The 12,334-nt window shown below is 44.4% G+C and overlaps 1 protein-coding gene across 29 annotated transcripts in view; it reads left to right on the top strand.

Moving 5' to 3' along the window:
- AOPEP (aminopeptidase O (putative)) overlaps positions 1 to 12,334 on the top strand; it is a 393,415-nt gene that overhangs the window by 105,583 nt on the left and 275,498 nt on the right. For all 29 annotated transcript variants that reach the window (XM_043547078.1, XM_037901726.2, XM_043547087.1 and 26 more), the window contains one exon: positions 6,665 to 6,913. In XM_043547078.1, the coding sequence (XP_043403013.1) occupies positions 6,665 to 6,913 (249 nt within the window). The remainder of the gene's footprint in view (positions 1 to 6,664; positions 6,914 to 12,334) is intronic.

The raw sequence follows: 12,334 nt of genomic DNA, 5'->3' as shown, positions 1-12,334 counted from the left end.
TCCCCCTGGGCGACCGGGGTCAGATCTAGGGCCTCGATCTCTTCGAACATGGAGGAGAGGACACTTTCCGTCACCCCGGGGTTCTCCCCGCTGGCACCCGCCACGATGGTTGCCTCAGGGTTCACAGGGGTTTCGGGTAGTGTCAGGACAGAAGGGGCTTCCTCGAGGGTCTCGGAGGGGAGGGTCTCTCGTGGAGGGGAGACACTACCCTCCAGTGCTACCACGTCTTTCCTGGCTAACACCTGTGGATGGGATGCACTCGTGGGCAAAGCGGAAGGTTCGGCTTGCGTGCCCCCCTTCCTGGTCTTCCGGGGGGCGTCCGCCTCGGGTAGATGAGGCGGAGCTCGAGCCTTCCACTTGCCTCGCTTCCCCTGGACTAGGGCCCAGCCCTCCATGGCATCATCTTGGGGCTGGTTAGCAGGGGTCCTGTCAGGGGGTAAAGGTGATGGCTCAGGGGCTTGGGGGGGGGACGGACGGTGGGGCGGCATAAGGGAGGGAGGATTCTCCCTGGGGCAGGCTCTCTCCTATGCCTAGTGGTATCTCTGCCACACCCTCCTCCATAGGCCCCACCAGATTGTCAGCAACGAGGGCGGGGCTCTCCCGCTTGTCTGGGCGTTGTGGGGGAGGCCTGAGCGGGAGTAGCGGTGGTCCGAAGAAGAGGAGGGGCGGGTTCGGGTATCGGGTGGCCAGGGGCATCAGCAATGACGGGGCCGGTGTCCTGCCGGGTCTCGGGGATCCCAGATGCCCCTCCTTGCCGGGCTAAGGGGCAGTCCCTCCGGACATGCCCTGACGTGTGGCAGAGGTAGCACCGGGCTTCCCCTGTGGAGAAATACACCCGGTAACAGGCCCCCTGGTGGGGGACTAGGAAGGACCCCTCGAGTGCCTCTCCGTTACGCGCCGCCGACGGCAGTAGAAGCTGCACTTGCCGGTGGAAGGAAAAGATGTGACGGAGGGTGGGGTCCTTGCAGCCCAATGGAAGAGGGCTGATAACAGAAACAGGTTTTCCCAGGGTGGAAAGGGCGGGTAGCAGGGCAGCATTGGGGAGAAAAGGAGGGACAGAGGTCAAGACCAGGCGGACGCCCAGGTCCTCGAGCGGCTCTAGGTGGACAAACACCCCCCTCCCACCGCCAGGCCCCTCTCCACCGCTTCCTGGGCGGCAGCCTCCGATGCTAAGAAGAAAACGACCTTCCCGTACATTTTGGAGGCCGCCACAATGGCCGAGGGCCCCACCACCCTCGCCAACACCCGCACGTAGGTCTCCATGTGGGGCGAGGCGGGCACCAGAAGGCATCAGACACCGTGCTTCCTTGTCATGGTGGGAAAGGGGCCCTGGCCGCTATTGATGGTGGTGGAGGCGGCGGGCGGGAGAGATGACGAGGCGGCGGGCGGGGGGGGCTGCCGCCGTCCGGGCATACGTCCTGGCGGCTGAGGGAGGGACATCTGCAGAGTTGGTGGAGGGGGTAGCGGGGGAGGACGCCGTGGTCAGTGGCAGGGCTGCAGCAGTGGGGGTGGCCCCTGCCATGGAGGGCCTGGTGGTTTTAGCGGCGCCCTTCCCCTTCTTCTTGCCCTGGCCTTTCCCGCCAGCTGGGGGGGTTCCCTAGAGTCTGGGGAGGCGATGGGTATGGCAGCGGCGGAGGTCACCACGGTGCCCTCCATTGCCGATGCCCCAGCAGGGGCGGTGGCAGGTGATTAACAGGAGTTGGGGTCAGGTAGAAAGGGACAAGCTGTGGGGTGGACAATTTGGGGCGGGGGGGGCACATGAACCACCGTACGCTTGTCCAGAGAGTCCTGTTTGGTTGGCTGGTGCTTCTGGCCCATGGTGGAATCAGGTCGAGCAGCTGAGTCCAGAGGCAGATGTTAGACAGCCAGCAAAGATGGTAGAGTTGGGGGGGGTGAAGATCGTAGTGTGGGGGTTGGGAGGACACAGATGGATCGGGGGGCAGCTCTGTGCCACACCCCCCGTGTCCCTACAAACACAGTTAAGACACAGTCAAGGCCTCCCCCCACACGAGAGCACAGTTCGAAAGTTACTCAGTCGTAGGCCCCCTCCACGGCGATTTGTAGATTCCCCGGGTGGTATTCCTCCGGTGGACTGCTTTTTCTCTGTTTGTTCCAGGTTTTCTTTTTTGCATTCCAGAAATGCCGGAGCAAGTGATAAGAGTCCTCTCGACCGGAGACGGATCCACAGACAAACAGCAAGCAGCTGGGTCTGGGGGCTGGGTCCTTCCACTCCCCCGCTTCAGGGAAGCGGGCCGGCAGGACCCCCCTCTCTCGGGGTGGGGGGTTTCAGCTGGAGCAGCAGCAGTGTCCGAGGGCGGGCGGGGCTAACAGCTGGCTGGCAGCCGGCCAGCACTCTAGGAACAGCAGAGAAAGAGAAAAAAAAACCAACAAAAAGAAAAGAAAGGGGGGAGAGCGTCTGGCCCGGTCAGGGGGGAACCCGAAAGCAGGGGCAAAAAGCAAGGAAAGCCCAGGCCAGAGGTCAGCAGCAGGAGAGCAGGCTAAGTAGGTCGTTTTTCCCTGGGTAAGGTAGCAGGGAAGGTTTTTTTTTTTTTTTTTTTTCACTCTGATATTGACATCTTTATTTTAGCTCCCATCAATAGATTACCAAAAAATAGAGGAAAGGAAACATTTTTGGAGACAGATAATGACGGAAAACAGTAGCATACACTCTCAAAAAAGTAGCTCATAAACTAATCTTGATAGTGAAGAATAGGCAAGATTTTAGGGAAATCTCTGGGAAAAGAGAAACAAAAAAAAATCAAGCTTCTTAAGTGGCAAGTAAGAAATGAAATCATGCAAATGAAGCATTACTGTTGTGACAGAGTCAGGACAGATGGCTACAGGAGAGCGATAGAAGGCAGATATATTAGTCCCAGGTTAAGTAGGTCCCTTTTCCCTGGGTAAGGTAGCAGGGAAGGTTCCAGAACAATCAGGAACCTTCTGGAGACAATTAAGACAGACAGGCTGATTAGCTGCAGGTGTTCTAATCAAGGAGCTGCTAGAATCAATTAAGACAGGCTAATCAGGTCACCTGCGTTTAAAAAAGAACTTACTTCAGTTTGTGGTGCGTGTGAGGAGCTGGGAGCAAGAGGTGCTAGGAGCTGAGAGTGAGAACGTGGACTGAGGTGTACAAGCATTATCAGACACCAGAAGGAAGGTCCTGTGGTGAGGATAAAGAAGGTGTTGGGAGGAGGCCATGGGGAAGTAGCCCAGGGAGTTGTAGCTGTCACGCAGCTGTTCCAGGAGGCACTTTAGACAGCTGCATTCCACAGGGCCCTGGGCTAGAACTCGGAGTAGAGGGCGGGCCTGGGTTCCCCCCAAATCCTCCCAGCTCCTGGTTAGACACAGGGGGAGTCGACCTGGACTGTGGGTTCAGAAAGATGGCCAAGCTGAGGGCTGCCGTGAAGCTCCAAGGCAACCAAATCCACCAATAAGTGCAAGACCCACCAAGGTAGAGCAGGAACTTTGTCACACTATTTGTAATGTGATATGTTGTATGTTGCCTCTATAGAAATGCGTATGCTGTAATTATTTTACAGTGTACATTCTGCTTTAATATATATAATGCTTTATGATCTGTAACTGTTGCTGATTTGCGGCAATAAAATATGTTGTTAGTTGTAGTGACAAAGGGAAAATTCAGTTATTCAAATACCTTTAAATATGATGATGTTTTTATTTGTTTGTTTTCCCTTTTTGATCCAGGGATTTCATAGCATTTGAGACATAAATTAAGAGTCACAACAGCCCAGTGTGATAGGTAAACATTACTATCTCCATTTTACAAATGGGTAGACTGAGGCACAGAGAATTTAAGTTATGTGCGCAAGGTCACATAGTTAGTGGTAAGGGAAGGAATAGATGAGAGGACTCTTGATGCTTTAAGGACTACATGAAGCTTTTTTTTTTTTTTTTTTTTTTCAGTAAAGAGTTTTGTGTGCAATAGTCTTCAAGAGCAAGTATTTTCCATTTGTAGTTTTTTTTTTTTTTTTTTTTTTACTCTCCCCCATGGGAGTTCAGTGTTTGTTCTATGTCAGTTGGAGGCTGAATCACAGCAATTTAGAAACAAGCAAATTGTATCTGAGCGATAAAGAAGTTTCTTCACTAATGAAAAATCCTCTGGGGCCTATGTTTTACCTTCTTTATAAAAGCAAGCTTTCCTGATGAGACTGTCCAGTTCTGAGCGCCACATTTCAGGAAGGATGTGGACAAATTGGAGAAAGTCCAGAGAAGAGCGACAAAACTGATTAAAGGTCTAGAAAACATGACCTATGAGGGAAGATTGAAAAAAATGGGTTTGTTTAATCTGGAAAAGAGAAGACAGAGGGGACATGATATGTTTTCAAGTATGTAAAAGATTGTTATGAGGAGGAGGAGGAAGAATTGTTTTTCTTAACCTCTGAGGTTAGGACAAGAAGCAATTGGCTTAAATTGCAGAAAGGGAGATTTAGGTTGGATATTAGGAAAAACTTCCTAACTGTCACGGTGGTTAAGCACTAGAATAAATTGCCTTGGGAGGTTGAGAAATCTCCAAAAATGGAGATTCTTAAGAGTAGGTTAGACAAACACTTGTCAGGAATGGTCTAGATAATACTTAGTCCTGCCACAAGTGCAGGGGACTGGACTAGATGACCTCTCAAGGTCCCTTCCAGTTCTATGATTCTATGAATGTTCTGTGTACCTCCAAACAATGTCTCATTCCTCACATTTGACATTGCTGAGAAGAATATTAGATGTGTTTATCCTATGTCCCCACCGCTCCACCAGTGATCCCCCTGCCACCCTTAATATGCTGTCTGCTTTTCTCACAGTTATCTTCTTGCCACTCTGTCCTCCTTGAACTGGCCCACGGTGTAACTATCCCTTTTTGCACTCAGTTTCCTCCTAGAATCCTCACTTTATTAAAACGTATATTATGAGGAGGTAGCCAACCACCTCCTGACTTGGATGTTGTATACCTTTTCCCCACCGTCTGTATCACTTGTCTTTTTTTGTTTGTACAGCACCTTTAGCACATAGTGGGAGCTATCAGACACATAATTATGATAATGCTGTCCCTATATGTAATGGAACATCAGCTGGCTATTTAGTCAGTTACACTGGTTCTCAATAAAAAAGGGGAAAAGAGGCATAAATATGCCTCCTGTTATTTACAAGCAACTTTATAATCTATTTCCTTCTCATCCAAGTCATTAACCCCCTCTGGAGGTATTAATTTGCTGCTTCTTGATGTGAAAACTAAAACTGTTCATAACTTTTCTTTCCTCGTATTGCTCCAGGATTTCAAACATCTTTAATATTTTTTCCATCAAACTTTATAAAGTGATATTTTAAGATATTTTGATTGTAGGTGGTATAAAGTGAATATCTCATAAATAACTGGATACAAATGTAAGTTCCATTTCAGATACCTGCACTTGAAGGAGTTGTATGTATTATTTGCTTTGTAAATGATAGAAAGACACAAGGACACTGCCTGAAGGGAGACAGTGTTCACTAGCCAGCCCTCTGTAGAGTAACAATAGTTTCCAGAGTGGAGCGCCAAAGGTAGACAAGAGAAACATAAATCATGGGACAGTAGGTCAGGTACTGAACAATGAGCAGATATTTTGGTGAGGAGGACCGTAAGGAAGGATTCCTTAAAGAAGTGAATTTTAAGATGGGATTTATCTATTCTGATTTTGCTACCTGAGCACATTGAATTTCAAGCTCTAGATACATTGTACATTAAAATTGTACAAACTCATCTGAAATGTAAAATATATCCAATATATCTTAAAAGCAAACCTCCTAAAAAGAAAACCTTGTCAAATTTCAACTTTACTAATTGTGCTCTGACCTAGGTAAATTAACCAAGTAGATTTAAAAGAATGTCATTCTTGGTGTTATTTCATTGTTATTAACTCAGCTAGCTATATGCCATCAATTCAGCAAAAGTAATCATAGCTTATAGAAAAGTACTAGTTTGGAGCCTGATCCTGCAAATAGTACTGTTCCTAGTGCTTACAATAAATCAGCCTCCAAAGTTGCAACTTGAAACCAAAGAGAGGGTTTGTGTTGTGCTATGACTGAATTTAAATCTGCTGTTTTGTGTAATAGGAACAATTTTTTACAGTTTGTCTGAAGAATTTTTAATTTAAAAAATTGAACTTTGATTTTAATATGAATCAGATCTGTCTTCTTTGACAAAAGTAAATCCTGTCTTTGTAACTTGGTTAAATACTTAAGTATTTCAAAAATATTTAGCTTAGGAACTCTGAATCTTTCCTTTAGTTTGAGCTGTATGTTTTTTCTTGTCCATTTACTTTTCTGTATTTATTTATAAAATGCAAACATACACAAAGTTTTGTCTTGAATAGTGAATGCATTTTGCAAGCATGTTCTTCTGATGTCTGTAAAACAAGATGTTACCACTTTCATTTATTTTAGATTGGAGTGGCCAAATCAGTTCTACCCAAGCATATCAATAATAATTTTGCCTGCAGTTTTTCACTACTGCATTGACATGAACAGTGTGAGCATACAAAGGAGCCAACTTTGCATGTGACCTATCTGTAGCTTTATCTCCTTGATGTCTGCAGAAATTCCTCACCTCCTGCACACATATTTAACTACATGTATTTGTAATGTCAAACTAAACCGTTGTATTTTGTGGTGTTGTCAGGTTGATCGAAGGGAGCTGTGGTCATGTGGCATATCCTTGCCGTTTCCAAAATCCTGCTGCCAGTTCTCAGCTAGTCATTCCTCATCGAGTCTTTGCTCCATGGTGCCTTAAGGATCGTTGTGCAGAGATCCTTCTTGAGCTGATTCCTCAGTGCCTGTCAGCTGCTCATGCTATATTGGGTACCCACCCCTTTTCCAGGATTGATGTGTTGATAGTCCCTTCCAACTTTTCCAGTCTGGGAATGGCCAGGTACAGAAGCTTCTCTAATATAATTATTTTGTTTTTCTGTGTATAACTTTATTTTGCAGCATCATTTCACTGTTCTATACTGCACCTCGGCCTGTCTACCAGTCAGACAGGGTAAGTTGGGGTATATCTGTACAGCCCTTGGAAGAGAGCCTCCCAGCCTGGTTCAACAGACTTGGGCTAGTGGGGCTCACCATAGCTCTCTGAAAACAGCCGTACAGTCAGTGCTTTGAGGTTGCCTCACCTTCACAGCCCAGGCTCCAGCCCAAGCCACAACTTCAAAGCACTGCCTAGACAGCTATTTTTAGAGCTCTAGAGTCTGTCAGCCCCAGGCTGGGGGGTTCGCTTCTGTGGTCTGTGTAGACATACTCTTCATGGCCACATCTGCATTTGTCATCTGTGCTATTCCTCAGATGGCATGGGCAAAGTACTCACCCTTAGTCGTGAACCAGTTGCTCCCCTTTTAGACTTTGAAGGATACTCCTCTGGTATGGTCAGCCTATAATGATTTGAAAATTGAAAGCTTTCTTATATATTTTGTAGGCTATTAGACCTAATGATAGCAAGCCTTTATTTGTTCCTGCTTGCATTGGTGGAGTTAGTGTAAATAGCTGCAGCTGGATTCCTTTTATCTAGTAGGTAACAATGCCAGCTTCCCATCAGTACTAGCTTGCTCCACTATTCTCACTGAATTGATGTTATAGATATAATTTTGCTTCATGTAGTGACAGTTTATTTGCATCTCTTGTTATCTCTTTAATAAGGCATGGGGAAGGGAAATGTAAGCTCATTGAGCATTTGCCTCTGAGTTTTTCCCCATTATCCAAATTAAATTTCATCTCTTTCCCATTCATTTCTATACTTTGATGTTTGTCATTTTAGGGGTTTTCTTCTGATAATGTTTTCCCCATTATTTCTCAGCAAAACAAGGGCATATTAGAAAGCTGACTCATAAGCTTTATGGGGTTTGTGTGGTTTTATCTGGCCAAAACTACTAATCCTGAAAACAGAATAAGGGCAAACTGTGACGACAGATATAAGCTAGTATTTATGGAGTTCATGGATATTTAAAAATTAATTATTTTGTTTATCTACAATATAATTTCAAATGATTTAACTATATGAAGTGTTTATCTGTAGAACAAACAAGGGAATACCTAGCAACTAAAATCCATCTTTTACCTTTACATTTTCTAAAGTCTGCTTAAATCAGTAAAGAGGCAATATTTGCAAAAAGCAGAAGATCAAATGCTGCTGCTATTTGTATAGTGATGACTGTGTCTTAGATGCTTTTAGACCAATATAAAGACAAAGCACATAAGGATAGATATAAAGGGGCATGGCTTGGAGCAGCGGTGTGTCCAGGTTGCTGTTGTGCTCCAGCAATCCTCACCAGCCAGTCAGACCCATAGGGGCTGTTGTTGGTCAGGTGTGAGTTAGAACAGGTCTCAACCAGCCTCCAGACAGGCTCCGAAGATTCTGCTTCTTAAGTTCATCTCCTTACCCCATATAGGTTTCTAATTTTTATTTCATTTTTTAATTTACCTTAGGAAAGCTTAGTTAAGTAGTGAATCTTGCATTTTGTTCTGTATTTTGCTGAATGAATACCTTATTCGTGTAGATTTATATTTACAGTTTGTGTGAAAAAGGGAGAGAATGTTTGTTTAATTTTGACCTCATTGTGTGCAGGAGGGGAAGAGAGAAATTTAGCTTGCATGTAATATTATATAGCTCAAGGTATAGATTTGCTCTGTTTTATAAATATATATTTTTTAAAAATGGAAAGTAAAGTTTAAGAATTAAATTATCTCTATTTGTTGTGTTCAATAAATGTCATCTCCACACCTCCATTCAACATTTTTAAGGGTCCGCAAATGAAAAAAGGTTGAAAACCACTGCTATAGGGGAAAGGAAATATATAAATGTAAGTGGGGGAATAGTCCCGCTATTGTGGGGAACTTTTCTGGCTTCTGCACTACTCCAATGAAGTAGGCTAGCAAAAGGATCTGAGTCCTCGCTCCCACTTCCGTTACTGCTCCCAGGACGGTTCTGCTCTGCAGGCTGCTTCTGTGACTGCTCCCAGCACTGACCTGCTTCGTGGGCTGCTTTTCTGGCCCCTCTGGCTCTGGTTGCTGCAGCTCTGCTCCCAGGACAGGGTCTGCTTTCTCTGGGCTGCTTTTCTGGTCCCTCTGGATCTGGCACAGCTCTGCTCTTCAGCTTAGCTTGGGTCCCTGCTTTCTCCTTAGCTCAGCCCCACTCTGTCTGACCCAGGCAAATCCAGCTCACACGGAGGACGAGACCCCCCTGGCCTCCTGACTCCCTGATTAGCCTGCCCGCCCTGTCATTCAGGCTGACCTGGAGCATTGGCCTCTCCCCATTGTTCCTGGGGACTATCAGCCTCAGGATCCTGATTTCCGATAGACCCTTCCCCTTTTGGTACTGGGAGTTAGCCAACCAAAACACCCCCACTGAATGTTAGTAAGGGGGCAACAGTCCCCTTACATAAAGTGAAGGAAGGAAAGGAGAGAGGGGTAGCCCAAAAGTTCTTGTGGACCTGATAATATCCTTAGGGAAATCAGAGCCTCCAATGCTGTATATCCCTTCCTCAGGGAAAAGATGCCCTTGGGCTAGTCTGTTGCAAAACCATCTGTGCTTATTTGGGTCATGTTTGGTGTATTCAAAATATAGCTATAATTGTGCCCTCTTTGTGGGGGAGATGAGAAAATTTGTGCTAATAATTCCTTATGCTTATTCTGTCTCTAATGGTTGTCAGTGCTAAGTGAGCCATATCCCTGATACAAGTAAATGATGAAAGAAAGGCCATGTGCATTTCTTGACAGTTTTCATTCAGGGGTTTGTCAAGCAAAGGACATCAATATTTTTTAAAAGAAATAGTTTTCAGTTATTTAAATTTCAGGTTATATTTGCACAGCAAAAGAAATGATAATGGGGCCCATAATAGTTTGCTTGTTCTTGTTCTGTGTGATTGTGCAAACTGAGGCCTGTGTACATTACAAGTTGCTTTAATGGTTAATTCCTGCCCATTCCAATCATAATTACCTAAATAACTTACATTTAGGAGTAAAATAAGTGCAAAACCATACTCAGAACCTCATAACAAGTTTGACTATTACCTTGAGTTATAAAGGGTGCTGTACCATTAATTTTTTATCTTCAGCATATCTGTTGTAGTATAAACATGACATAGCTTGCCAGCACAAAGAAACAGTTGTTTTGAGAATTCTAATTGTACTCCTGTCTGCCAGGGAAGGAAGCAGTCATAAATTTCAGTCATTATCTTAAGTATCTGGGCTTTACAGCATTTGGCATTTTTCTTTGTCTGTTCCTCATTAGCCTATAGTTACTTGGGTTTTCTACCCAAAGTACTTTATTTTACTTGAGGGGGATGTTACCCTACATTCCAGAATGGTATGAAATTATAACAATTCTTGCACAGAATGACTTAATTAGGAGCCTTAAGTTGTTCTCTTCCAGAGACATGGTGCAAATTCAGAAGAATTTTCCATAAAGACCTGCTGATGCCTTATGGGAAAAATTCTGGCTGAAAGACCATTTATTTTGCTCATTTTCTGTTCATGTCTTACCATGTTTTTAATTTACTATGGAGTTGTGTTGAAACAGGGGTATGATTGCTTAGAATAATATTCACAATAAGTGATTCAGTGGCATTTCTCCTGATTTCTATACCAGTATGAGAGGTGAATCTGGCCCAGATTCCCTCATTAGTAACATGTTAGTCCCTATTAAAAAAATTGTGACAAAGAATTATGGGCCAGATCTTTATAGGTATTTAAAAGCCTAAAAATGATTTAAATGTGAGTTAGGCACTTTTGAAAATCCCATTAGGTATCCGTCTGCATCTTTAGCAGCCACGTCTACAGATTCAGCTTCATTTTTCTTAAAGAATTGCTGGTGCCTGATAGCAAGTTGAAGTACCAATCGTTCTGCTTAAAGACTATTCTGCCAAAGTCTCTTCCCTTGTTTTTTTTTTTTTTTTTTCTACTGAGGACATTTATATAAAAACCAAACATTTTCAGTAAGCATAACAGGGGAAGAGAGATGGGGAGAATGGCCTTGAAGGAGAATATTTTTTCAAAAATTTCAACAGGTTTTCTTAAAAAAATAAGTAGCTGCCCCTCCAACAGTGATAACAGAAGACATAACAAGAAGTCTCCTAATTAGTTTTTTCCGTGAAAGGAGATCAGTTCCTCTTACCCTGAAAGGTGAGCACCATCCATGTACTCTGAGAGCCAAAAATCTAGTAGTCGTAAGCCAACAGGAATGACATCAAAGTTTGTACTGTAGCTGTGATTAAGATATCACAACCTAAAGATTTTAGCACTAAACTTTGCATACAGGAGCTGTGTCACCCATATGACTCGTCCCATTGAAGTCAGTAGGACTACTCATGTGAGCAAAGTAACACCCGTGTTTGCAAGATGTGGGCCAAAAACTTCTAGTGAAGAACAAGTTACACTGGTTTCATGGCTGTTTGTATTCTTCAAACCACTCTTTCAAATTCCCAGTCAATTTTTTCTTATTCAGTTTGCAATCCCTCCTTTTGATTAGATAGACAGGGATTAAATATGACCTTTCATTTGAGTAATAACTGTTCAATTAAGTATTTTGGAAGTTTCTGTAAGTCCTGCACACTCCATTGCAAAATAGCAAAGCCAGCTCCAAATAATATGTCTAAAAGACCGAGATTTGGTGAGAGGGCTCTCTGGATTTATTTAGTGGCCTGAGGCAGACATATGATCGCTAGATTTGGGGCATTTGAGGGAGTTTGGTATCTATTTAAAGCATTCATTTTTTTCCCCCTAGAGGAATTGGTCAGTCTGGAGTTCATGGCACTCAGAGCTGCCTGTTATCTATGCAGGGAGCTTTTAATGCTATCGGGTTGTCTCCCAGCCACATAGAAACTTAACTCATGATCTTTCCATTCTCTCACCTTTTCTATCTGAACCCCATTTCTGAATGTGTCATCCTAGGAATTTGGATCCAGTTTTCAGTGCTATAGGATTTAGTGCTCTTTTAAATGACTGTAATATTTGGCTGTTTATGGGGTTTAAGCATATAATAAACACCTTTGCGCATTAATTCACCTTTGCTCTCCAGCTCCATGGTCTCTTCACTCTTGGGTTTGCCAAGATAACAAAATGATCCAAAGACTGTCTACAATGAAGCCACAGCAATGATGATAATAATTCAAAGTGTGTGTCTACATCCCCAAATGCCAGCTTCCTCTGGGCTCCCGGAGTGCTTAACACCCCCACTCTGCCCCAGGCTCCACCCCCACCTGACCCTTTCCCCCAAGCTCCCATCCCTGCCCTACCTGTTCCCACCACCACTCCACCCTTGCCCCTCCTTTCTCCCAAGTCCCCATCCCTGCTCTACCTCGCC

This window comes from Chelonia mydas, chromosome 5 (genome assembly GCF_015237465.2).
Source record: "Chelonia mydas isolate rCheMyd1 chromosome 5, rCheMyd1.pri.v2, whole genome shotgun sequence".
NCBI lineage: Eukaryota > Metazoa > Chordata > Testudines > Cheloniidae > Chelonia > Chelonia mydas.
Note: the sequence above shows the minus strand (reverse complement) of the source record. Positions and strands in the feature narration are given on the sequence as shown.